The sequence below is a fragment of the Oncorhynchus masou genome, chromosome 5 (genome assembly GCF_036934945.1).
Source record: "Oncorhynchus masou masou isolate Uvic2021 chromosome 5, UVic_Omas_1.1, whole genome shotgun sequence".
Taxonomy (NCBI): Eukaryota; Metazoa; Chordata; class Actinopteri; order Salmoniformes; family Salmonidae; genus Oncorhynchus; species Oncorhynchus masou.
The window spans coordinates 53445616-53472860 of NC_088216.1; the positions used below are offsets into that span (position 1 = coordinate 53445616).

Sequence of the window (27245 nt, forward strand, 5' to 3'; positions counted from 1 at the left end):
TCAACTATCCCTTTAACAATATTAGTGGCATTGTAATGTGTGATAACTGTTTCCTTCTGTTCTGATGTGTTTTGTCTGTGGCCATGAACACAGGAGAGTGTAGACCTGGGGGAGATCATGTTCTCTCTCTGTTACCTGCCGACCGCAGGCCGACTCACCATGACTGTCATCAAGTGCAGGAACCTCAAGGCCATGGACATCACAGGATACTCAGGTACAGTTCAGTCAATGGGTTCATGTTTAAAGGTTTTGTGCTTGTTTCACCTTAAACGCTGTTGCCTACTCTTCTAACCATTGACCAGGCTATACCTCTGGTAAAAGATTTACAATAAAAAAAGCGTAATCTGGTTTTGTAATATGTCTCGCCAGACTTAGCTAAATTACATATTACATAATGTACAGTCAAATCAGCTTGATCCATTCAGTAGCTAAGCACTCTGTCATTTTTAAATAAATCAAATACTATTTTGTCTTGTTTATTGGCAGACCCATATGTTAAGGTCTCCCTGGAGTGTGACGGACGGCGCTTGAAAAAGAAGAAAACCACCATCAAGAGGAACACTTTGAACCCCACCTATAACGAAGCTATCATCTTTGACATCCCCCCTGAGAACATGGACCAAGTCAGCCTGCACATATCCGTCATGGACTATGACTTGTATGCTATACTCAATATCATTTGTGACGCAATGCATGTCAATATTATTAAGAATAATGACTAAGTTCTTGTTACTGATATGTTTGTTCATGCTACAACCATCCCCTAACTCTAAGAGACCTACTAATACTGTCAGTTCTGCAAATTGTAGAATCGAAAATGTGAAGTTACATTATACCAGATGTGGCTGAAGAGTTAATGGGTGCATTTTGCCTTTTTTCTCCTTAGGGTGGGACACAATGAGATCATAGGTGTAAACAGAGTGGGCAGTCATGCAGAGGGACTGGGCAGAGACCACTGGAACGAGATGTTGGCCTATCCACGCAAGCCCATCGCTCACTGGCACTCTCTACTGGAGGCAAGCAAGTCTCAGAAAGAGGTATTATTACTCACAAAAACACAAACAAAAACACCCTGCTGACTTTCAATTCTGTGTGTTTTGCTGATAGCTGCTTTATTGAGGAAAGTTCTACTTGCAATGACTGAGATATGGTTGATGTGGTTGTCTTGCCTACCTTTGTTGAATGCATTGACTGTAAGTCATTCTGGATAAGAGCATATGCTAAATGACCAAAATATAAATGTATGTACCCCCTTTTATCTATGTAGGATTTCTGATGGTAGGTGCACTCCTAACAGTGACAGCAATGTTCATGCTGGTGCACTACGGAATGACTAATCTTTCCATGTGAAATGTCTCCTCAGTGGAAAACCCGCACTGCAAGCTTTGACAGCCAAGGCTCTTGCCCTTCTCCAAGACTCCTGTCTAGTCCATGAGGGAGGAGCTAGAGTTTATACTCCACGACTCTACAAAGCCTGCCCTGTAGCAAGGCCTGAAATATGGAGTGTCCCAGACCCAGACCCACACATGTTGTGCCTCAGAATATGTAAAGTGCAGTAAATTGCTCTGGAATGACATTATCTCGCCATCACACACCCACACACATACACAAACACATTTCTCTTGTGCCCTCTTGGACAGCCACTTTGTCATGGTACGTATAGCCTAGTGTATACTGGGTCTGGTGGGATCATTGTTATTGCAACAATAGTTTTGCAGTTGAGCTCAGCCTGGTTTGGTTATACACCTGTGGTTAACATCTTTGTATATATGTAATGCCCTTTGATACCGACATCAATAATAGCACTGTATTTAGAATCACATATTTATGATATTATCAACATGACTATCCCCCTGAATTTACTTTTCTGTTTCAATTGTTACCTGTGAAGTGTTTGCCAATAGTCTCTTGTTCAGGCAATGTCATGTACTTTGTTGAGGGAGTTGGCTTGACCTTTGACCCCTTTGCCTCATTAGCCTTGTGATAAGTGCTTGAATCAATGACTTTCCTCTGTTTTTTTCCAAGCAATTTAGAGTATCTTTCCACTTTTGTATTGAACATGTGTATTTGTAACATAACTGTTTCCAGGCGTCCCTTGTATTTTAAAGAAGTGATAATAAAGTTGTCGATTCTGGTTCTAACATTCCAAATCGAGTGTCGATATACTGTATGTTCCTCTTTTACTGTAACAACATAGAAGAAAAATAAGCTACACACCTTCATGCAAGTATTTTTTTTATTCAACAGAAAGGCATAGTCAGGAAAAAAGGTAAAAATGTGTGGTTTTCAGAAAACATACATATCATACAGCTGCATGTATTTACTTCAGATTCTCCATTCCACACCCTCCTAGATCTTTCTTGATGATCCTATAAATGTTTCACATCAAGCAATACCTACAGTAAATGGATGCTTTTATATCACTGAACTGTTTTGCTGTCAGTAATCAACACAGGAAATACAATATTACCTTCAGAACAGTGCTGCAAAACCTTGTGCCGAAGTTGAACAAACCATGTTAGTAATTTTCATACCTTTGGACATATCTATGTTATTGATCTTTGCTCCAGGGAAGATAAAAGTTTAAAAAATTCCACTGAATATGACAGTCTGAAATATGTTTTATTTTTCGCCTACACAGACATTTCTGGGCTTTTATTCTGGTATAGATGAGCGAAATCTCAAACCCACCTCAACACTAGACGGCCCTGCTGAGCTCATACCTCCAGTTTCTTCTTCATGGCCAGTTTGTAGAGGATCTGGTAGCCGTCATCCCAGGCGTAGATCAGCTGCTCCAGCGGGTTGTACTTGAGGCTGGAGTGAGAGCCGTAGCGCTTGGGAAAGTACACTAGAGGTGCATCGTCATTGGTTACCATATCACTGACGTCAAAGACGCACTGGACGCGTGAGCGGCTGGGCAGCGCGGTGTTGTAGACCACATACACCGTGCCACAGATGATGAAGGCGGCCTCTGCGTTCTCTCGCGGGCACGGCGTGTCCCACATCTGCTCGATGTCCAGCGTGTTGGCATCCATCTTGGCCAGTGAAATGTGCCTCTCAGTCTCCTTGGTGGCGTAGATGGCCCAGAGGCCCTCCTCATCTGCGGCCAGGTCAATGACCGTCTCCGGGGTCAGGCTGTACACGGGGACATGGTCCTGGACGGGGAACACAGCGCTGTCTGCCACCGAGCCATTCTGCAGGTTGTACTTGATCAGCCGAAGCTCCTTGCCTTCCTTCACGTAGTAGGCGTGGTTGTTGTAGACAGTGTGGCCGCTGCCTCGCCAAGGAGACGGAAGCTTCACGGTCTTGGCCATGGATGTGCCTTGGGAGATGGTGAAGTCCCGGATGGAGCCAAACTCATAGATGGTGTCCTCGTCTGTGCCGTTGAAGATGTAGACTTTGCCCGAGCTACTGCCCACATCTTTGGTCCACATGCCCTTTGGGCCTCCAACTCGCTTCAAAATCTTCATGGCTTTGATGCTAGAGATCATGTCCCTGCAGTCTGGAAGAGAGACAATAGATTCATGAGTTGGGCTAAAACCATGTTTTTTTTACATGGTAGTCAACATTACACAGCAGGTTCAGTGTAATTACAATGTACACATTGTTACAATTCTTACAACTATGATACCTGTAATACCAATGTCATAAAACATACTACACCATACCATATTGATAAAGTTCAACCAAAAGTAATATTAAGGGACTAGGTAAAGTTGAAAAGATAGTACCATTTCTTATAGTACATTTTTTTGTGAAGTTTTAGCTTTTACGTGTTCAACCTTATCCAATTTTGTCAGAACATGCACCCCGAGTAGGCAACAGCACTCAGCTGTGTGTGGCAACATGTATAAGGATCACAGGCAATTAAACTTGATGAGTCACTGGCTATTCATCCGGCTGGAGTGCAACTAAGAGAAAATATTACAATTAAAGTGGTGCATAATTTAGAGTATGCTGTTTGAATAAGCATTGCATCTTCAGTCAGTCCTTCATCTACATATTTCATCAGCATGCTCTCACATCTCAGGTCATACCTCCCTTTCCCTAAACCTCAACAGCCAAGTGTAAACAAACTATTTCCTAAATTGACTGCATTCAGATTGCTTTCTCTATGCAAATAAAACAAACCATACTGTTTTAGAGCAGAACAAAAAGTGTTAAGCACAACATTGAATGAAATCCACTTAAACTCTTTAATAATGGCCTCTGAGGGAAGAATAATGATATGAGGGAATATATATTTTCTAACCTACTTACATAACAGTACAATGGCTAAGACATTGTGGCCTTCTCTATCTCTGCTCATCATCTAGAAGATCTGTTCAGGAAACAAGGCCTCACATTACCCCTACTGCTGAGTTTACTTCATTTGTCCTCTCCGTTGGCCTATGCTATGATCCTCTTAGTAAGTAATCATTTGTACTACATGTGTGTCTGTCCTCCCAATATGTCATCATATCTACAGTACATGTCACGGAAGGGCTATGTAACTAACCACTGCTCTATTCTGCCTCTTCCCAGCGGGCCTTTACTATGATCCTCACAGGAAGTAACCACCATGTGAACTACTTGTGTCTCTATCCCCCAGTATGTCACCACATCTGCCACGTCTCACCTGTGGCCTTGGCGTACTTGACCTTGTTCTTCTCCTTCACCACAGTCACCTGCTGCTCCACCAGCTTGTCGTCCACGTCCACGCAGGGCTGCGCCCCATTCTGTGTCTCCAGGTAGTCCATCTCGCGTTCCATGCGGTCCACGCGCGTCCCCACGCTGTCTAGATCCGTCCTCAGTGTCTCCTTGTCCTTGTCAAGGGTCTCAATCTGGGCAACCATCTGCTGCTTGAACTCCCGTAGCTCTGTGGCGTAGCGGTTCGTCTGCTCGTGCCATAGCGAGATACGGTCCTGGTGGGAGAGGTGAGAAGAAGACAGTTAGAGCAGGTATCGTAGAAATAGTCCTGGGTTCTGTCCCTATTTCACAAGATGAATTAAAACCCTGTTCTCTAGTGCCACTGCCACAGTCATCACCAGTGTGGCGTCAGGCTCCACATGGATGTCTCCTCTCTCCCTTACTGTTCCTTCTAAGCCTGGAACCTCTGGCCATCACATTAAAGGAAGACAGAGACATTAAGTTAAGTGCAGGTTGAGGATCAGCTTTTCTGAGTGACCTTGACTAGATTTGCACTCCAGTAAATGCAAGGGATGTATCAGCACGCAGGGGGTAATCTCAGCTAGGAGGGATTGAGAGTGCAGAAAGGTCAGGATTAGAGTTGCATACAAGAGCCATTGGTGTGGCTAGGAACTAGGAAAAGACAGCTACAAATGCCACAGAAAGGGACAACTGGTGGATATAACACACTATGTGACAGTTTTGAAGTGGTATGCAGCAATATTTTTCATAAAAAAATATTCAAAGCCCACAGTAGACTGAATTATCACTTGATAAATGATTTCAAGCAGACAGCTGCAGGACTGATTAAGGAGTCTCACTAAGGGAGATCCAACACCAATATGAACTGAGTAATGACATTTCCAGACACTAGTCTACAGTACACTCGTAGAAAAAAAAATTCCAAAAGGGTTCTATGGCTGTCCTGGTAGCAGAACACTTTTTGGTTCCAGGTAGAATGCTTTTTGGTTTCAGGTAGAACCCTTTTGCGTTCCAAGTAGAATCCTCTGTGGAAAGGGTTCGACCTGGAAACAAAAAGGGTTCTTCAACTGGTTCTCCTATTCTCCTATTCTTATGGGAACAGACAAAGAACCATTTTAGGTTCGAGACAACACCTTTTTTTCTAAGAGTGTATATTCCACAACCCAGCCTTCCTTCCTGCTATTATGTCCCAAGGATTTAGGGAATGGGAAGAGAGAGGGCTTTGTAGAGTCTCTCAACTTTTCAATGGCCCGATTCTTAAATAATTTCAAGAAATCCACGAGGAATTAATTATATTCTAAACTAATTGTTATTGGTACCTTAAGTAAGGCAATTCATTGTTAAAAAATGATTGTTCCAAAAAATGACAGAGCCGGTTACTCCTATTGATAAGATGATTGAATGACTTTATCAAGAGGAAAGCATTGGGCCCATTTCAAACATTTATCACAATATCCTTAACATGCAAACAGTATCTTTAGATAATCTTAGGAACCCATGCCAGGGTGAATTACAGGTGCAGATATCAGAGGAGAGTTGGGGGAATATATGGAAAGCACTATATAAAGCTACTACATGTCACCGAACAAGGGAGTTTTAATTCAAAGGACTGTATTGTTTTTTATGAGCCCTGATAAACTTAATAAAATAAACAAAGGAATATGGGGAATGTCCACCCTTTGGGGCTGCAGGAAGCCTAGTGGTTAGAACATTGGGCCAGTAACCGGAAGGTTGCTCGATCAAATCTCTGAGCTGACAAGGTATAAATCTGTCATTCTGCCCCTGAACAAGGCAGTTAACCCACTGTTCCTAGGCCGTCATTGTAAATATGAATTTGTTCTTAACTGATTAAAAAATAAAACATTTAAAAATACATATCTGCAACGTGTTGTAGGCAGTGTGGACAAATAGGTACTTCCTCACATATATTTAGGAAAATCCAGTCTCTTTGGTCTTAAATTCTCCATGTTATACAGGACATCATAGGGATTATTATTCAACCAGACCCATGTCATCTCCTACTAGGTATTGTTCCTGTGGATACACTCCACTCCTCTCCACTTAAATTGATAGATTATTTTTTAGCAGCAGCAAGGAAATGCGTAAGAAAATGCAACACCCTTAAAAGATATGTGGATAGGTCTTATGCGGGAACTTGTTGACATGGAGATGATAAAATCAATCTTGCAACAAGTTCCGGACATATCTTATTGAGTCATTTCTGGGGTTTGTTTGCTTGTTTCTATTATTTTTCTGATGTGGCTTTATCCAAATTGTGTTCTTATTCTCTTGAAATGTTTGCTCTATACAACCAAAAATGTACCCTTAAAATGTGAATCTCATTACGCTTCTTTGTGAAGACCGCAAAGATATGTTGTGTATCTATTGTACAAGTTCTTGATGTGCTCTTGAATAAAAAATGATTCTCACTAAAACTACGTTAACACTTGCACCATAAACCTGAATTGGAAAGTATTGAATGCTCTTTGTCAGAACGACTCACTGGCTGGAAATTATCCGAGAGGTTTCTCTGAGTGCAGTTGCTCAAAATAACTTGTTGGGGAAGTATTTATGCAGGTACTTATTTATGCAGAGTCAGAACACATATAGAGAGAGGCCAACTACTTTCCATGTGAATAAGAATACTAGAAAGCAAGATGGAGAATGGGATATGGGTACACATAGCAGTGGAGCTGTTTTATTGTACAACAAGAACTTGAAGCGAGCCAGTTGGTGAGTCCTTTGCAGAGTCCAACGTTCTAATAACTCCATGTACAAGGCTAATATATATATATATTTTATATAAATCAGAACACTACAGAAGTTACCTGCATACAAGATCTTCAAACATCTATTCCCATTTGCTTCTATTTTGTGTGGAAACAAATTTATTTAAAGCATGAAATCTATACTTTCTGGGTGCAGCAGCAGAAACAGTCAGTAAATCTTTTTTTCCTCAGAATCCCCACATCTGCATCCCATTGAAGGTTTCCCAGATCCCCAGAGAGTTTCCTTTCAGACTTATTCTGGAGCCCAGGGTCTGACTGGGAGCAGAAGAACAGTCTCTTACCTCAATGGCTAGCAGACGCCGCTCCAGGTAGTCCATCAGGGCTTGATGCTGGGCGTTAGCCAGGCAGGTCAAAGTGACAAGGATGAGAAAAACCCTCATTTTGTGGGAGGACAGGTCACCCTTTTCCTTGTGTAAGTGTCGACGGGAGGAGAGTGTGCGAGGAGGGGCCAACTTTACGGTGTCCCGAACTTGACTGGAATGTTTTAATAAACACTCAGGGAGGGAGGAGTTTTGAACATCTGGTACTGCTGGAAACACAGACTCTCTCGCCATTTCCTTTTTTCTTTCTCCCAACATAATCATTGTTGTCCACTGATTGCTAAATACCACATTAGTGATGTTTATAGGTAATTTTAGGTTGGGAGGTACTTTGTCTTTTGCTTTTGTTCATTTTCTATGTTTTGTAGAGATTGAAATACATTGAAATGTATGATTGTTGACTTGTATCACACTAAAATGCAATATTAAGAAGACAAGTTAAGGCAAAAATTATGTTTGCACAGCTGTCACTCTTGATTAGAATAGAATATTGTAGTTTTTCACTCCTATTAGTATTTTATTTCATTTTAAGAAAACTCTTCAGCATTGATGGGAAGAAAATTCTGATGCAATGCCAAGAGTGGAGGAAAATCTTTTTGTCAAATGGAAGATACTTTATCCCCTCGTATTTTTATTGGAACACGAACCTTCTCTTACATAACCAACATTCAACTAGCTCAGGTCAGGCTTAACATTTTGTCATTCCCCCCCCCCCTTTCCTTTAAAATAGTATTATAAAATTAATTTCACTATGTTCTATAACTGTTCAATGATGATTTGCATTTCTGACAAAGAGACAATTGTTCATAATTGTTCAAAGACTATTGTCAGTCAAAAGGAAACGTGGTTGTTAAATCAAGCCGTCATTCCAGTTATGGTTTTCACAGCCTATGAGCACATTAAGTTCCCATCAAGTTCACATTACAGTAGGTTTTATTGTCAAGTATATTATGACTCATCTGATGAGAAGTCTGATTTATTCATGTGCACGGTCATTGGGTCTGGCAAGTACCATTTTGATATTCTAATGCAAGTATTTTCTCATAATGCAAGTACAGCAGTTTAGTGTTTGCTACTTTCACATGTGACACACGAGAGACTGTATGAATAGTCTGTAGTTGATGTTCAATGTCATGTCTAGGTTCAATTTAATGATTGAAATGACTAATTCACTCAGCGGATTTGTTTTGTAATATGTACAAGATCATAATTCCAGCAGGCCTACCTACATCAGCCCAGTGAATACCATATCCACATCCTGCCCCTTTCAAATGTTTTTATTGTTTCATCTGCTACTAGAAGTCAGTTTTAAGCTGTTTTTGAATATTTTGTTCAAGTATTGTATATTGTATTGTATATGTACTTTTTCTTTTTACATGTTTTTATGTTTCTTCTTGCTGTACTTTTTGCCTACATGTCTAAAGTGTTTCTATTTGAACTGATATGCAAATATACTATATTATAAAAATCCTAATTAGAAATAGTGTAGTAATTTCTGTCAGAATATGCCAGATAGAGAACTAGAAAACATGCCAATGGTGCTAGAGATGACAGAAGAAAATAGGACCTGGCAGTTGGTCTGTGGTTTTTAAGAACGTGACGCAAGATAGTTTGTCTAGAAGTATTGAGCTTGCCAGCCAGACACACAAAGAGCAAGCAGCTGAGAGACTTAACTTTGATCACAAAATGGAGACATATGACAGCAACAGGTACTTCTACAGCGATGACATGCTGTACAATGTCAGCTACGATCTAACCTACCTTGGGGAGCGCTCCAGCTCCAGTCTTCCCTATTCTCACATCTACCTGCCACTGCTGTATTTCCTCATGTTTTTCACAGGCTTCCTGGGCAATCTCTTTGTGATCACAGTCATGGGCAGCCGGGGGAAGGGAGGTGGCCGTCTGGTGGATACGTTTGTAGTTAACCTGGCACTTGCGGACCTGGTGTTTGTCCTCACCCTCCCTCTGTGGGCCGTCTCGTCCAGTCAGGAGGGACACTGGCCTTTCGGCAACCTTCTCTGCAAACTGAGTAGCTACATTGTTGCCGTCAACCGCTTCTCCAACATCTTCTTCCTGACTTGCATGAGCGTGGACCGCTACCTGGCCGTGGTGGGACTCATGGACTCCCGCTTTCTCCGCAGCAACCAGTGTGTGCGTCTCAACTGCGCCGTGGTCTGGCTGCTGTCCCTGGCTCTAGGTACCCCCTCCCTGGTGTACCGTAGCATGTATACTCCCAACGGCAAACTCTTCTGTCTGGAGGATGAAGAGTCATCCTTCTTCCTGGGTCTGAGCCTGACCATGGTCTTCCTGACCTTCGCCCTGCCGGTGCTCATCATCATCCTCTGCTACGGTTCTATCCTGGCCCACCTGCGCCAACACTGTGTTTCTGCTGGCAACCCTCGCGCAGAAGCCCGACGCCGCCACTCTCTCAAGATGGTCTTCACCATAATTGTGGCCTTTGTGGTGTCTTGGCTTCCCTTCAACATCTTCAAGACCATCCTCATTGGTTTCAGGCTGTCTAGGGCCAATCTGAGCATTGAGACACAGTCTGTCTTGAGTCAGGGCCTCACCCTCTCCTGCTGCTTGGCCTTCCTCAACAGCTGCATAAACCCAGCCATCTACCTGTTCCTGGACCATCACTTCAGAGGGCAGGCGGAGAACCAGTTCCTGAGCTGCGTGGGAAAGCTTGGGCTACACCAAGGCTATGCCTCGTCCACTGACTTCTACAACGGTACCTCAGAGAGCTGCGGCACAACAGCCTCCAGAACTCGTCTCCAGCCACTTGACCAGACTGTCTGATAGCAGGGTTCTGCACCTTTTACAGCCTCTTTGCGGTCCGAAACGCTAAAGGTTGAGGTGAATTATTTTGTGTTATGATTTTAGGTGTTATGTAATTCAAGCTCAGTGAAGGCATTCTCTGAGATATATTTTGTGTATATTATAGCTTCTCAAAATAAGTTATATTTTACATTTCATAATTGCATATTTGATTATCATTGATATTTGAATTTAGGTTTTATTATTTGTACCAAAGAAAATATTTGAAAGACGAAACAGTACAGATAAAAAAACTGGTCAAAACAGTGTGCAAGTGAGGTTGATTAATTTAGCTTTCTTTTTTTTTACGACCAAATTAAATTTTATGTCTAAATAATTTGTATATGAATAATTCATGAGTAGCCTGGTTATTACAATTGTTGACATTCTTAAATTCATAGTAATATTAAATTGCAATTTGTTAACAGTAACGTTAAGTTGTTAATGGTTCCTTTTTGCTGCGTGAAATTACAACAATATTCAAAATGGTTGTCTATGTTCATGGCATTAGTAAGATTACATTTAATGTATTATAAAACATCTATAATAAACAGTTTTTTGTAATAAATTAAGTGTTAATATAATTGGCAATTATTGCAGATACTTTTTTCCAAACAATGTCATAGTTTACTAAGTATTTTTGCAGTTTAACAATGGGCATTTAATTGTGTGTACGTTTTACATTAAAGGAACACAAGGATGAAAATAAAGTTGAAAGATTTTAGGTATATATTAAGCATATTGAAATAAAGCATAATAAGTAAGTAATGTATAACATTTCCTCATAACCAGTTCCAATAATTATAGTATTGAAATGGTTATTTTTAACATAGCTTCACAATTCATAGCTTTTATAGGCATAAAATATTCACACTACTTACTGACATATTGAGAAGGAGAAACACTTCTCAGTTTATTTCTCATGTCACTGTAATTTAATAAAAACAGACTTACCAATCAAAATTGATCCAGAAGCTCAACAATGTTTTTATCTGCTTCCTCAAAATGATTGGACTTTTATTCAAAACAGTAGCAAAATGTTATCTGCAACCAGATAACATCCACTGCAATTGACAAAACAGATTCTACCACGAATGATACAAAATAAAACTTTATTAAGATAAGTGCTTTTTGTTGAATTTGTTGGCTGATTACATGACTTGAAAGTTCAAATGTTCATTCATGCCCACATGCTTTTCAGTTTCTTTTGCACTTTGAATCACCCAGTTACAAAAGGGCTTGAGAAACTTGGGTTAGATACCAGTCTGTGGGAACCTACAGCACAACTGTACTTCAGCCAACTAGTTCCCTATAAGACCCTTTAGTGTGGAAAACCCTGACCTGACCTTCTGTTCCTCTTATTCAGAAAGATGGCAGCCTGTTGAAGTGGACAATGAACTTCACAGTTTAATGCTTGAAGAATGCCATTTTTCAAGTCACTGAAATCTAAGGTATTACAAAGTATCAGGACACTGAAAACTAAGTTATTTCAATTACATTAATTGGAACACTCACGGTAAATCAAAACGCTTTACATTGCCAAAATAACAAGATCTCAAAATGAATCTCACCTCTAATGATTTTGCCTAGCAGATACCTTATCTTTCGATGAAGATAAGGATGAGGCTTCCATATCAATTGTTTATTTTAGAAAAATCATCTCACATTATAGTGACAGTTGTTTTATCTGCAGGGGAGAAACTGAGGGCCTCACCACGGACATGCTGAGGGCCTCACCGTTGGGACATTATATTCTCTGTCAATCACGGCACTGAAATAAGACACATGATCCATGACCCTTTAATCTCACTGCCAGGCACCGCTTTAGGTGATGGGTGAGAGGCATCAGTCAGTTTCCGTTTGTGCTCTCTACGCGAGCAGTGATGAGAACAAACATTGTGTCGTTTTCTCATGGCCTTATCTGTACCCTGTTGGCACCTGGTGTACACTCAGTTGCTCACTATGAGAATGGTTGTGGTTGTGAAACCTGTTTGAGTTAACCTTACTGGAGGTTGACGTTTGATGCATAATCATCAGGCCTAGATGGTCCTTCAACAAGACCATTGCAAACTGAACATCTGATGTTTGATAGATGATACCCAGATAGACATTTTAGCCTACACTCAATGGCAGTAGTGCAGAGGATGTGTTTACTTAAATTCTGTGGGCAGAGAAAACCAAAAGAATAGAAAATAAACTTGACCTAGCTTACCCTCTGAAGGGAAAGTGCAGATGGTGTGAAAACAGCCAGCACCTCAAAACAGTGATCACATGGCAGTGGCAGCCTGTGGTTTTGTATCATTTCCTTCACTGTAATGTGTATTTATCTTATTTCACCTTTATTTAAACAGGTAGGGCAGTTGAGAACAAGTTCTCAATTACATCTGCGACCTGGCCAAGATAATGCAAAGCAGTGCGACAAAAACAACAACACAGAGTTACACAGAAACAAACGTACAGTCAATAACACAATAGAAAAATCTATGTACAGTGTGTGCAAATGTAGAAGAGTAGGGAGGTAAGGCAATTAAAAGCCATAGAGGAAAAATAATTACAATTTAGCATTAACACTGGGGTGATAGATGTGCAGATGATGATGTGCAAAAGAGCAAGAGGATAAATTACAAAATGGGGATGAGGTAGTCGGGTGTGCTATTTACAGATTGGCTGTGTACAGGTACAGTGATTGGTAAGCTGAATGAATTGGGTGGATATTGGATATTTGGAAGCACATTACATGTTGATATAAAGTAATCAATGAGCTTTACCAAACTGCAAAAAGTAATAAGTAATGCACTCCTGACACCTAGCGTTTGTAGGCTACAGTAGGCATTCTGGTTTAATGCACACACTCACTCACTCACTGGGGCTTTAAGCAGTCCACACTCCACACACAGTCAGTCACCGTACATTTGTGGGTATAACTTTACCACATAGTCGTCACTCTATTCTATATATTTTGAATATATGTGAAAAAACTGCTGGCATTAATTACACTGAGGATCTGATCGCTGTCGGTAAATTGCACTTTGATGCGATTGAGAGTCGAAGTTCTTAAGGAAAAATCTAAAGGAATGGGATATCCCAATAGTTTGGAGATTTGGGGGTGCATTCATTTTTTAAAACTTCTTCTTGTATATTAATTTGGTATTTTAAAAGTATTACATTATATTAAAATACCATTTTATTAAAGCATATCCGTTGTAGGGGAGATATTTTAATTTATGCAAAAGACAGTAAACTCACTCAAAGTGTCGCCCCTACTTTCGGGGATTTATAACATGGCCCATTCCCGTTGCGACGTCCCTCTTCAGAGTACGTAAGAAGCAATACTTCTACAACTTCTGGAAAACGTGGATGAATGTTGATATGGACATGCAAATAAATTGTTCTACGCCCTACACAATTGGATATTTGACATTTTGCATAAGAAGGTATGGTTGATACTTTCCTTTTCGAAGTAAACAAACAACTTTTCCATCGCATTAAACAATGTGTTTTTTTTACGAGAGTAGCGCAAGTTTTAGCCATAGCACAATGCTAGACCAAGTTCAGCAGACCTTGACTATAATAATGATGCAAAATTATTGTAAGCGGTTTCATAATATCCTTTACTTTGTATGCAATAATGTATCGGCCAACATTTCCATGCAGTAGTGTTTTTGTTTTATTTGTACTTTACCACTGCCTAACTCCAACTTTTGTTAAGCCACTGGAAAAATTAAGTGTTTACACTTGAATCAAAAGTGAAAAGTTATGGACAGAATACTTTCTTACTTAGGTGGTTCCGTGAAGATAATTTTGCAGATGAATGAATGAATGAATGAATAAATAATTGAATGGTAAATGTTAATCCTCCATGGAACGTTGTCATGGAGGATATAGTAGGGCAATTCCACTGTAACAGAGTGACGCCAATACTCCGATTTGTTTTCCCTTTAAAGGCCCAGTGCAGTCAAAATTGTGTGTTCCTTGTGACTTTTTTGTTGTATTTGTATCATATTGTACAACAGCTGATGTAACGAACACTGTAAACATGTGGAAATTGTTTTATCAGTAGCTAGGTTTCCATCCAATGGGTAACAGATTTTCATGTGAATATTCTAAAATCAGCATAAAGAAAATATGCTAATTTTCCAAACTGACTTGTTGCGATTAAAATCAGTATGATGCCAATGCACACAGTGTACTTTTTCGCGTAAGTTTTCATGTACTGAATACAAAACTAAAGTTCAATGTGATACCATCGCATTTTCAGCTCTACGAATAGTTTTGTCAAGCTGTTGCGTTAAATAGCAAATGTGCCTACACTGGTCTTGTTTCACAAAAAGATCTCCTTATCACAGACCTTATTTTCGGCCTTCATCCAAAAACCCTACAAAAACGTTACTCATTTCCTCCTATAGCCTTTGTCCAACGAACCATGGCGGGTTAGTGCATACAAAGACTCCATTACTATTGCTCTCTCTAACTGGGCCCAAAATCTGTCTTCTCCAGCAGGTGGCGTTTAAAATAAAATAATTGCTCACCAAGCAAGGAGTTTTTGGTTGGAGGACAATGTGTGGAGCGTTTGGAAAACGAAATATATATATATATATATACAGGCGTATTTGATCAAAAATAAGTTGCATAATGATTAAGTTATGACTGTACTGATATAAGTAGGACACGTGACATCCCGGTAACTATGAGAAAAACACTTTATATCGGAGTCGTCACTAGTTACCACAGCCACAAAGTCATAAACCCCCCCATATTTTGCGTCACTTATAAAAATGTGATTTTTAAACCCGTGTCGCAGTGCTAACCTTATGCCTCATTGTAAATTAACCCCCAAAATCACATTTGAGCTTTTATACATTTTATGTTATTGCCAAAGTCCAAATTGGCTATCGTTGTGCCTGCTGTTCACACGGAAACCAGTATCGTGATTCTCGTTAGTAGGCAACAAAACACAAAGTGGATTTAATGTATTTAGGAATTCAGCCCGAGTGTTGCAAAAAATGTTGTCGTCTAGAGTCACATTTATTTTCCCTACTATATTTTCCCTACTATATTTCCCCTAATATATCCTTATTTTTTTTAACCCCCTTTTTCGTCGTACCCAATTGGTAATAGTTACAGTCTTGTCTCATTGCTGCAACTCCTATACGGACTCGACTCGGGAGAAGCGAAGGCGATGTGTGATGTGGAAGGTCGAGAGCCATGCGTCCTCCGAAACACAACCCAACCAAAGCCTCACCTGCTACACTGCTCATTGCTAGTGCGTGAAGAGACAAAGATATCCCTGCCGGCCAAACCCTCCCTAAACTGGACGACGCAGGGCCAATTGTGCGGCAGACTGCTACAGAGCTTGGGCTCGAACCCAGGATCACTGGTGGCACAGCTAGCACTGTGCCACATAGTACCTTAGACCACTGTGCCACCCGGGAGGCCCAGGTGTTTGTTTTTTTAAGGAAAAATTGATATAACCTCAAATTGTATTAGTCACGTGCCTAATACAACAGTGAAATGTTTACTTACAAGTCCCTAACCAACAATAAAGTTAACCAACAATAAAGTAGAGTTATTAAAGTGACTATGCATAGATGACAACAGAGAGTAGCAGTGGTGTAATGATGGGGTGAGACTAGATGTTCAGGACTCTTATGGCTTGGGGGTGGAAGCTGTTTAGAAGCCTCATGGACCTAGACTTGGTGCTCTGGTATCGTTTGCCGTGTGGTAGCAGAGAAAACAGTCTATGAATAGGGTGGCTGGAGTCTTTGAACATTTTTAGGTCCTTCATCTGACACCGCCTGGTATAGAGGTCCTGGATGGCAGGAAGCTTGGCCCCAGTAATGTACTGGTGGGTTCGCACTACCCTCTGTAGTGCCTTGCGGTCGGAGGCCGAGCTGTTGCCATACCAGGGAGTGATGCAACCAGTCAGGATGCTCTCGATGATGCAGCTGTAGAACCTTTTGAGGATCTGAGGACCCATGCCAAATCTTCCCAGTCTCCTGAGGGGGAATAAGATTTCCGTGTCCTCTCCATGACTGTCTTGGTGTGCTTAGACCATGTTAGTTTGTTGGTGATGTGGACACCAAGGAGCTTGAAGCTCTCAACCTGCTCTACTGCAGTCCCGGCGATGAGAATGGGGGTGTGTTTGGTCCTCCTTTTCCTGTAGTCCACAATCATCTCCTTTGTCTTGATCACGTTGAGGGAGAGGTTGGTGTCCTGGCACCACACTTGCAACGAACACTTCGAACTTGCAACATTTCGGTTACTCGTCCAACGCTCTAACCACTAGGCTACCCTGCCGCCCCTTACCACCTGGGGGCGGCCCGTCAGAAAGTCCAGGATTCAGTTGCAGAGGGAGGTGTTTAGTCCCAGGGTCCTTAGCTTATTGATGAGCTTTGAGGGCACTATGGTGTTGAACACTGAGCTGTAGTCAATGAATAGCATTCTCACATAGGTGTTATTTTTGTACAGGTGGGAAAGGGCAGTGTGAAGTGCAATAGAGATTGCATCATCTGTGGCTCTGTTGGGGTGGTATGCAAATTGGAGTGGGTCTAGGGTTTCTGGGATGATGGTGTTGATGTGAGCCATGACCAGCCTCTCAAAGCATTTCATGGCTGCAGACTTGAGTGCTACTGGTCGGTAGTCATTTAGGCAGGTTACCTTAGTGTTCTTGGGCACAGGGACTATGGTGGTCTGCTTAAAACATGTTGGTATTACAGACTCAGACAGGGAGAGGTTGAAAATGTCAGTGAAGACACTTGCCAGTTGGTCAGCTTATGCTCGCAGTACACGTCCTGGTAATCCGGCTGGCCCTGCGGCCTTGCGAATTTTGACCTGTTTAAAGGTCTTACTCACATCGGCTGCAGAGAGCATGATCACAGTCTTCCGGGAACAGCTGGTGCTCTCATGCATGTTTGTGTTATTTGCCTCGAAGCGAGCATAGAAATAGTTTAGCTCATCTGGTAGGCTCGTGTCACTGGGCAGCTCTTGGTTGTGCTTCCCTTTGTAGTCTGTAATGGTGTGCAAGCCCTGCCACGTCCAACAAGCGTCAGAGCCGGTGTAGTACGATTCAATCTTAGTCCTGTATTGACGCTTTGCGTGTTTGATGGTTCGTCGGAGGGCATAGCGGGATTTCTCATAAGCTTCCGGGTTAGAGTCCTGCTCCTTGAAAGCGGCAGCGGGTTAGAGTCCTGCTCCTTTTGCTCAGTGCGGATGCTGCGTGTAATCCATGGCTTCTAGTTGGGGTATGTATGTACAGTCACTAGAGGATTATGATTTTTCAACGCCGATACCGATTATTGAAGGACCAAAAAAAGCCGATAATGATTAATCGGACGATTTTACATTAATTTTATTTGTAATAATGACAATTCCAACAATACTGCATGAACACTTATTTAAACTTAATATAATACATCAATAAAATCAATTTAGCCTCAAATAAATAATAAAACATGTTCAATTTGGTTTAAATAATGCAAAAACAAAGTGTTGGAGAAGAAAGTAAAAGTGCAATATGTGCCATGTAAGAAAGCTAACGTTTGAGTTGCTTGCTCAGGACATGAGAACATATGAAAGCTGGTGGTTCTTTTTAACATGAGTCTTCAATATTCTCAGGTAAGAAGTTTTAGGTTGTAGTTCTTATAGGAATTATAGGACTATTTCTCTCTCTACCATTTGTATTTCATATACCTTTGGCTATTGGATGTTCTAATAGGCACTTTAGTATTGCCGGTGTAACAGTATAGCTTCCGTCCCTCTTCTTGCTCCTACCTGGGCTCGATCGAGGAACACATCGACAACAGTCACCCTCGAAGCAGCGTTACCCATGCAGAGCAAGGGGAACAACTACTCCAAGTCTCAGAGTGAGTGACGTTTGAAAAGCTGTTTCAAAAGTTAGCGTGCACCCCGCTAACTAGCTAGCCATTTCACATCGGTTACACAAACCTAATCTCGGGAGTTGATAGGCTTGAAGTCATAAACAGCAGAGCTGCTGGCAAAATGCACGAAAGTGCTGTTTGAATGAATGCTTACGAGCTTGCTGGTGCCCACCATTGCTCAGTCAGACTGTATCAAATCATAGACTTAATTATAACATAATAACAAACAGAAATATGAGCCTTATGTCATTAATATTGTCGAATCTGGAAACTATCATCTCGAAAACAAGACGTTTATTCTTTCAGTGAAATACAGAACCATTCCGTATTTCATCTAATGGGTGGCATCCATCAGTCTAAATATTCCTGTTACATTGCACAACCTTCAATGTTATGTCATAATTACAAAAATTCTGGAAAATTAGTTCTCACTGAGCCAGGCTACCCAAACTGTTGCATAAACCCTGACTCTGCATGCAATGAACGCAAGAGAAGTGACACAATTTCAACTGGTTAATATTGCTTGCTAACCTGGATTTCTTTTAGCTAAATATGCAGGTTTAAAAATATATACTTCTGTGTATTGATTTTAAGAAAGGCATTGATGGTTATGGTTAGGTACAGTCGTGTAACGATTGCTTTTTAGCAAATGAGCTTTTGTTAAATCATCCCCCGCTTGGCGAAGTTGGCTGTCTTTGTTAGGAAGAAACATTCTTCACACAGTTCGCAACGAGCCAGGCGGCCCAAACTGCTGCATACACCCTGACTCTGTTGCAAGCGAAGTGACACAAAGAAATTAATGTTAGCAGGCAATATTAACTAAATATGCAGGTTTAAAATATACAGTGGGGCAAAAAAGTATTTAGTCAGCCACCGATTGTGCAAGTTCTCCCACTTAAAAAGATGAGAGAGGCCTGTAATTTTCATAGGGACACTTCAACTATGACAGACAAAATGAGAAAAAAAATCCAGAAAATCACATTGTAGGATTTTTAAAATGAATTTATTTGCAAATAATGGTGGAAAATAAGTATTTGGTCACCTATAAACAAGCAAGATTTCTGGCTCTCACAGACCTTCTTTAAGAGGCTCCTCTGTCCTCCACTCGTTACCTGTATTAATGGCACCTGTTTGAACCTGTTATCAGTATAAAAGACACCTGTCCACAACCTCAAACAGTCACACTCCAAATTCCACTATGGCCAAGACCAAAGAGCTGTCAAAGGACACCAGAAACAAAATTGTAGACCTGCACCAGGCTGGGAAGACTGAATCTGCAATAGGTAAGCAGCTTGGTTTGAAGAAATCACCTGTGGGAGCAATTATTAGGAAATGGAAGACATACAAGACCACTGATAATCGCCCTCGATCTGGGGCTCCACGCAAGATCTCACCCCGTGGGGTCAAAATGATCACAAGAACGGTGAGCAAAAATCCCAGAACCACACGGGGGGACCTAGTGAATGACCTGCAGAGAGCTGGGACCAAAGTAACAAAGCCTACCATCAGTAACACACTACGCCGCCAGGGACTCAAATCCTGCAGTGCCAGACGTGTCCCCCCATGCTGTACATGTCCAGGCCCGTCTGAAGTTTGCTAGAGAGCATTTGGATGATCCAGAAGATTGGGAGAATGTCATATGGTCAGATGAAACCAAAATAGGACTTTTTGATAAACTCAACTCGTCGTGTTTGGAGGACAAAGAATGCTGAGTTGCATCCAAAGAACACCATACCTACTGTGAAGCATGGGGGTGGAAACATCATGCTTTGGGGCTGTTTTCTGCAAAGGGACCAGGACGACTGATCCGTGTAAAGGAAAGAATGAATGGGGCCATGTATCGTGAGATTGAGTGAAAACCTCCTTCCATCAGCAAGGGCATTGAAGATGAAACGTGGCAGGGTCTTTCAGCATGACAATGATCCCAAACACACCGCCCGGGCAACGAAGGAGTGGCATTTCAAGGTCCTGGAGTGGCCTAGCCAGTCTCCAGATCTCAACCCAATAGAAAATCTTTGGAGGGAGTTGAAAGTCTGTGTTGCCCAGCAACAGCCCCAAAACATCACTGCTAGAGGAGATCTGCGTGGAGGAATGGGCCAAAATACCAGCAACAGTGTGTGAAAACCTTGTGAAGACTTACAGAAAATGTTTGATTTCTGTCATTGCCAACAAAGGGTATATAACAAAGTATTGAGAAACTTTTGTTATTGACCAAATACTTATTTTCCATCATTTGCAAATTAATTCATTGAAAATTCTACAATGTGATTTTCTGGAGAAAAGAAAATCTCATTTTGTCTGTCATAGTGTACCTATGAGGAAAATTACAGGCCTCATCTTTTTAAGTGGGAGAACTTGCACAATTGGTGGCTGACTAAATACTTTCTTGCTCCACTGTATACTTGTGTATTGATTTTAAGAAAGGCATTGATGTTTATGGTTAGGTACCTTTTTCATGAATACGCACCGCATCGATTATATGCAACGCAGGACACGCTAGATAAACTAGTAATATCATCAACCATGTGTGGTTAACTAGTGATTATGATTGATTGATTGTTTTTTATAAGATAAGTTTAATGCTAGCTAGCAACTTACCTTGGCTTCTTACTGCATTCGCATAACAGGCAGGCTAGGCTCCTTGTGGAGTGCAATGAGAGGCAGGTGGTTAGAGCGTTGGACTAGGTAACCGTAAGGTTGCAAGATTGAGCTGACAAGGTAAAAATCTGTCGTTCTGCCCCTGAACAAGGCCGTTAACCCACTGTTCCTAGGCCGTCATTGACAATAAGAATGTTTTCTTAACTGACTTGCCTAGTTAAATAATAAAAAATAAAAATCTAATCGGTGTCCAAAAATACTGATTTCCGATTGTTATGAAAACTTGAAATCAGCCCTAGTTAATCGGCCATTCTGATTAATCAGTCGAACTCTAACAGTCACTGTGGGGATGACGTCATCAATGCACTTATTGATGAAGCCCATGAATGATGTGGTGTACTCCTCAATGCCATCGGTGGAATCCTGGAACATATTCCAGTCTGCTAGCAAAACAGTCCTGTAGTTTAGCATATGCTTCCTCTGACCACTTTTTTAAAATTGATTTAGTCACTGGTGTATCCTGCTTTCATTTTTGCTTGTAAGCAGGAATCAGGAGGATAGAATTATGGTCAGATTTGCAAAATGGAGGGCGAGGGAGAACTTTGTATGCGTCTCTGTGTGTGGAGTATAAGTGGTGCAGAGTTCTTTTTCCTCTGGTTGCACATTTAACATGCTGATAGAAATTTGGTAAAACAGATTTAAGTTTCCCTGCATTAAAGTCCCTGGCTACTAGGAGCGCCACCTCTGGGTGAGCGTTTCCTTGTTTGCTTATGGCGGAATATAGCTCATTCAATGCTGTCTTAGTGCCAGCCTCTAGCTGTGGTGGTATGTAAACATCTACAAAGAATACAGATAAACTCTCTCGATAGGTAGTGTGGTCTACAGCTTATCATGAGATACTCTACCTCAGACGAACAATACCTCGAGACTTCCTTAGATATCGTGCACCAGCTGTTGTTTACAAGAATACATAGACCGCCGGCCCTTGTCTTACCAGAGGCAGCTGTTCTATCCTGCCGGTACATCGTATAACCAACCAGCTGTATGTTGATGTTGTCATCGTTCAGCCACGGCTCTGTGAAGCATACTGTGTTCGTTTTTAATGTCCCATTGGTAGTTTAATCTTCAGCATACTCGTCAATTTTATTGTCCAAAGATTGCACGTTTGCTAGCAGAATGGAGGGAAGTGGGGATTTATTCGATCGCCTACTACTTCTCAGAAGGCAGCCCGACCTTCGGCCCCTCTTTCTCTGCTTCCTCTTAATGCAGATCACGGGGATCGGGGCCTGTTCCCGAGGAAGCAGTGTATCCTTTGCGTCGGGCGCATCAGAGTCCGTGGTGAGTAATTGCAGACATGATGTCTAGAAGTTATTTTCAGTCATAAGAGACATTATGCACAAAATAAGTTAAAAAAACAAATGACAAACAACGCATATCAACGAACAAAAAAAACACAATCGGCTGGGGGCACGTAAAACGTTTAAATCCTCTCATCTTACAAAACCTACATGTTTACTTGTATCTTCCAGGCCCTAATTCACACATGTAGCTGGTCCGACCTGATCATGCCTCGTCCCGACTGCTCCATTTTTTAAGACATCTATTTTCATTGTTAGAGCCGCCAGTTGAGTTTCTGGTCAATATAATGGTTAGTCTGTGGCTTGAGCCAACAGCTCGCAGATGCTGTGCAGGTAGGCTAGTCTACATGAGGTTATTATGGATAAGAGCGAGAATGTTTTACTTGTCACTTGGCAGTCAAGCATCGATCATCATGTCACCAGAATAAGACCCTTGGTATTTATTTGAAAGGAGCATAATAAAGCTAATCACCTTGCACTTTCATCTCCCTGTGAAATTCATCGTAACTTATTTAATCTGTAGCCTAATAAACTGCATGGTTTCCCGAGTCGTAGTGGGTGGGAACACACACCATGTCATCATGTGTCTCCAAGTTTATGTCAATATTTGCGCATAAAGGCGTTTCCATCGCCAATTCCCGCAAACAGGACAACGGAATGGATCGCATGCAGCGACCCAAAAAAACGACTCCGAAAAAGAGGGAAACGTAGCGGTCTTCTGGTTAGACTACAGAGACGGGCACATCGTGCCCCACTTCCTAGCATTCTTCTTGCCAATGTCCATTCTCTTGACAACAAGGTTGATGAAATCCGAGCAAGGGTAGCATTCCAGAGGGACATCAGAGACTGTAACGTTCTGTGCTTCACGGAAACATGGCTCACTGGAGAGACGCTATCCAATGCGGTGCAGCCAACGGGTTTCTCCACTCATCGCGCCGACAGAAACAAACACCTTTCTGGTAAGAAGAGGGGTGGGGGTGTATGCCTTATGGCTAACGAGGCATGGTGCGATGAAAGAAACATACAGGAACTCAAATCCTTCTGTTCACCTGATTTAGAATTCCTCACAATCAAATATAGACCGCATTACCTACCAAGAGAATTCTCTTCGATTATAATCACAGCCGTATATATCCCCCCCAAGCAGACACATCGATGGCTCTGAACGAACTTTATTTAACTCTTTGCAAACTGGAAACCATTTATCCGGAGGCTGCATTCATCGTTGTTGGGGATTTTAACAAGGCTAATCTGAAAACAAGACTCCTAAATTTTATCAGCATATCGATTGCGCAACCAGGGGCGGAAAAACCTTGGATCACTGTTACTCTAACTTCCGCGACGCATATAAGGCCCTGCCCCGCCCCCTTTCGGAAAAGCTGACCACAACTCCATTTTGCTGATACCTGCCTACAGACAAAAGCTAAAAAAGAAGCTCCCACGCTGAGGTCTGTCCAACGCTGGTCCGACCAAGCTGACTCCACACTCCAAGACTGCTTCCATCACGTGGACTGGGACATGTTTCGTATTGCGTCAAATAACAACATTGACGAATACGCTGATTCGGTGTGCGAGTTCATTAGAACGTGCGTTGAAGATGTCGTTCCCATAGCAACGATTAAAACATTCCCTAACCAGAAACCTTGGATTGATGGCAGCATTCATGTGAAACTGAAGCACGAACCACTGCTTTCAATCAGGGCAAGGTGTCTGGTAACATGACTGAATACAAACAATGCAGCTATTCCCTCCGTAAGGCTATCAAACAAGCTAAGCGTCAGTACAGAGACAAAGTAGAATCCCAATTCAACGGCTCAGACACAAGAGGCATGTGGCAGGGTCTACAGTCAATCACGGACTACAGGAAGAAATCCAGCCCAGTCACGGACCAGGATGTCTTGCTCCCAGGCAGACTAAATAACTTTTTTGCCCGCTTTGAGGACAATACAGTGCCACTGACACTGCCTGCAACGGAAAAATGCGGTCTCTCCTTCACTGCAGCCGAGGTGAGTAAAACATTTAAACGTGTTAACCCTCGCAAGGCTGCAGGCCCAGACGGCATCCCCAGCCGCGCCCTCAGAGCATGCGCAGACCAGCTGGCTGGTGTGTTTACGGACATATTCAATCAATCCCTATACCAGTCTGCTGTTCCCACATGCTTCAAGAGGGCCACCATCGTTCCTGTTCCCAAGAAAGCTAAGGTAACTGAGCTAAACGACTACCGCCCCGTAGCACTCACTTCCGTCATCATGAAGTGCTTTGAGAGACTAGTCAAGGACCATATCACCTCCACCCTACCTGACTCCCTAGACCCACTCCAATTTGCTTACCGCTCAAATAGGTCCACAGACGATGCAATCTCAACCACACTGCACACTGCCCTAACCCATCTGGACAAGAGGAATACCTATGTGAGAATGCTGTTCATCGACTACAGCTCGGCATTCAACACCATAGTACCCTCCAAGCTCGTCATCAAGCTCGAGACCCTGGGTCTCGACCCCGCCCTGTGCAACTGGGTACTGGACTTCCTGACGGGCCGCCCCCAGGTGGTGAGGGTAGGTGATCCTCAACACTGGGGCCCCACAAGGGTGCGTTCTGAGCCCTCTCCTGTACTCCCTGTTCACCCACGACTGCGTGGCCACGCACGCCTCCAACTCAATCATCAAGTTTGCGGACGACACAGCAGTGGTAGGCTTGATTACCAACAACGACGAGACGGCCTACAGGGAGGAGGTGAGGGCCCTCGGAGTGTGGTGTCAGGAAAATAACCTCAACGTCAACAAAACTAAGGAGATGATTGTGGACTTCAGGAAACAGCAGAGGGAACACCCCCCTATCCACATCGATGGAACAGTAGTGGAGAGAGTAGCAAGTTTTAAGTTCCTCGGCATATACATCACAGACAAACTGAATTGGTCCACTCACACAGACAGCATCGTGAAGAAGGCGCAGCAGCGCCTCTTCAACCTCAGGAGGCTGAAGAAATTCGGCTTGTCACCAAAAGCACTCACAAACTTCTACAGATGCACAATCGAGAGCATCCTGGCGGGCTGTATCACCGCCTGGTACGGCAACTGCTCCGCCCTCAACCGTAAGGCTCTCCAGAGGGTAGTGAGGTCTGCACAACGCATCATCGGGGGCAAACTACCTGCCCTCCAGGACACCTACACCACCCGATGTTACAGGAAGGCCATAAAGATCATCAAGGACATCTACCACCCGAGCCACTGCCTGTTCACCCCGCTATCATCCAGAAGGCGAGGTCATTACAGGTGCATCAAAGCTGGGACCGAGAGACTGAAAAACAGCTTCTATCTCAAGGCCATCAGACTGTTAAACAGCCACCACTAACATTGAGTGGCTGCTGCCTACACACTGACACTGACTCAACTCCAGCCACTTTAATAATGGGAATTGACGGGAAATGTTGTAAATATATCACTAGCCACTTTAAACAATGCTACCTTATATAATGTTACTTACCCTACATTATTCATCTCATATGCATACCTATAAACTGTACTCTATATCATCGACTGCATCCTTATGTAATACATGTATCACTAGCCACTTTAACTATGCCACTTTGTTTACATACTCATCTCACATGTATATACTGTACTCGATACCATCTACTGTATCTTGCCTATGCTGCTCTGTACCATCACTCACTCATATATCCTTATGTACATATTCTTTATCCCCTTACACTCTGTATAAGACAGTAGATTAGGAATTGTTAGTTAGATTACTTGTTGGTTATTACTGCATTGTCGGAACTAGAAGCACAAGCATTTCGCTACACTCGCATTAACATCTGCTAACCATGTGTATGTGACAAATAAAATTTGATTTGATTTTAATTAATTTTACCGACAAAAGATGTCGAATGAGGAAATTCTGTCGGCATTTATACTTCCTGTTTCCTTCACAGTTGTCATTATTATAAAATATTTTTGCAGTATGACTTTATTAGCATATAAACTGTTGATGAAAGTGTTTATTTCCTGATAGTTGCTGGTTGAAAATACAATCAACATGGGACCTTAATCAGGTTTGCATGGGCAGGAGTTTCGGCTTTCCATGGCGACGTCACCATGTTGTAAATTGGTTAATAGACAAAGAGTTCCAATCTGCCATTAACAGCTAGTTTTCAGTTTATGGCCGCACTCACACCACTCCCAGGCAATCCTAACAAAATTCTTCCCTGAAATATATTTTTTGGGCTAAAAAAGCTTTTTTTGGCCTATTTGAAAGGAAATCTATTACAGTAAGGTACTTAATTGTTACCCAGAAACAATTTGATATTGATTTAAAAAATGGCTGCATTGGGCCTTTTTAAAAGTAAGCCAAACAAAAATCATGTATTTCAAAGTTTACTAAGCTAACATATGGAATTGTTTTAAGATGGTCATACATGTATCATTTAGTTATTTCATTTTGAATTTAAGGACCCCTGTAGGTATCCCCCCAAAATAAAGATATTTAAAATAATAAAAATATTGAATTTGGCCTTTACTACTATAGCCCATAGAAACGCATTGAATAACACATTCATAAATGGCAAAGCAGTCAAAAAATAATTCCTAAGGAATCATTTTTATTTTATTTCACCTTTATTTAACCAGGTAGGCAAGTTGAGAACAAGTTCTCATTTACAATTGCGACCTGGCCAAGATAAAGCAAAGCAGTTCGACACGTGAGCAAAAGAGGTGAGAAGGGAGGTAAAGGCAAAAAAGGCCATTGTGGCGAAGTAAATACAATATAGCAAGTAAAACATTTGAATGGTAGATTTGCAGTGGAAGAACGTGCAAAGTAGAGAGAGAAATAATG

At 41.9% G+C, this 27245-nt stretch overlaps 4 protein-coding genes across 5 annotated transcripts in view; 3 read left to right on the forward strand and 1 right to left on the reverse strand.

Moving 5' to 3' along the window:
* The window catches only part of LOC135529381 (synaptotagmin-6-like), a 51767-nt gene extending 49602 nt beyond the window's left edge, over positions 1 to 2165 (forward strand). Inside the window, exons 6-9 of the mRNA XM_064958156.1 lie at positions 94 to 214; positions 487 to 658; positions 887 to 1037; positions 1364 to 2165. Of these exons, the coding sequence (XP_064814228.1) occupies positions 94 to 214; positions 487 to 658; positions 887 to 1037; positions 1364 to 1435 (516 nt within the window). The 3' untranslated portion in view covers positions 1436 to 2165. The remainder of the gene's footprint in view (positions 1 to 93; positions 215 to 486; positions 659 to 886; positions 1038 to 1363) is intronic.
* A 53-nt stretch (positions 2166 to 2218) lies between these two features.
* olfml3b (olfactomedin-like 3b) lies at positions 2219 to 7925 on the reverse strand. Its single transcript, XM_064966011.1, has 3 exons — positions 7721 to 7925; positions 4619 to 4904; positions 2219 to 3502 (listed from the first exon to the last, which is right to left on the reverse strand). Exons 1-3 carry the CDS (start codon positions 7817 to 7819, stop codon positions 2718 to 2720), a joined length of 1170 nt encoding a protein of 389 aa, XP_064822083.1. The 5' UTR covers positions 7820 to 7925; the 3' UTR covers positions 2219 to 2717.
* A 1200-nt stretch (positions 7926 to 9125) lies between these two features.
* On the forward strand, positions 9126 to 11659 carry LOC135539843 (probable G-protein coupled receptor 25). Of its 2 annotated transcripts, XM_064966013.1 has the most exons (2): positions 9126 to 9468; positions 9600 to 11659. In XM_064966013.1, the coding sequence occupies exons 1-2, from the start codon at positions 9456 to 9458 to the stop codon at positions 10556 to 10558; spliced, it is 972 nt and encodes a 323-aa protein (XP_064822085.1). In that variant the 5' UTR covers positions 9126 to 9455; the 3' UTR covers positions 10559 to 11659. The 2 variants fall into 2 exon arrangements, with proteins under 2 accessions (XP_064822085.1, XP_064822084.1); XM_064966012.1 differs by having other exon boundaries at positions 9128 to 11659.
* A 2207-nt stretch (positions 11660 to 13866) lies between these two features.
* Positions 13867 to 27245, forward strand: part of inavab (innate immunity activator b) — a 47195-nt gene continuing 33816 nt past the window's right edge. Inside the window, exon 1 of the mRNA XM_064966016.1 lies at positions 13867 to 14010. The gene's annotated coding sequence lies outside the window, so the exon portion shown is untranslated. The remainder of the gene's footprint in view (positions 14011 to 27245) is intronic.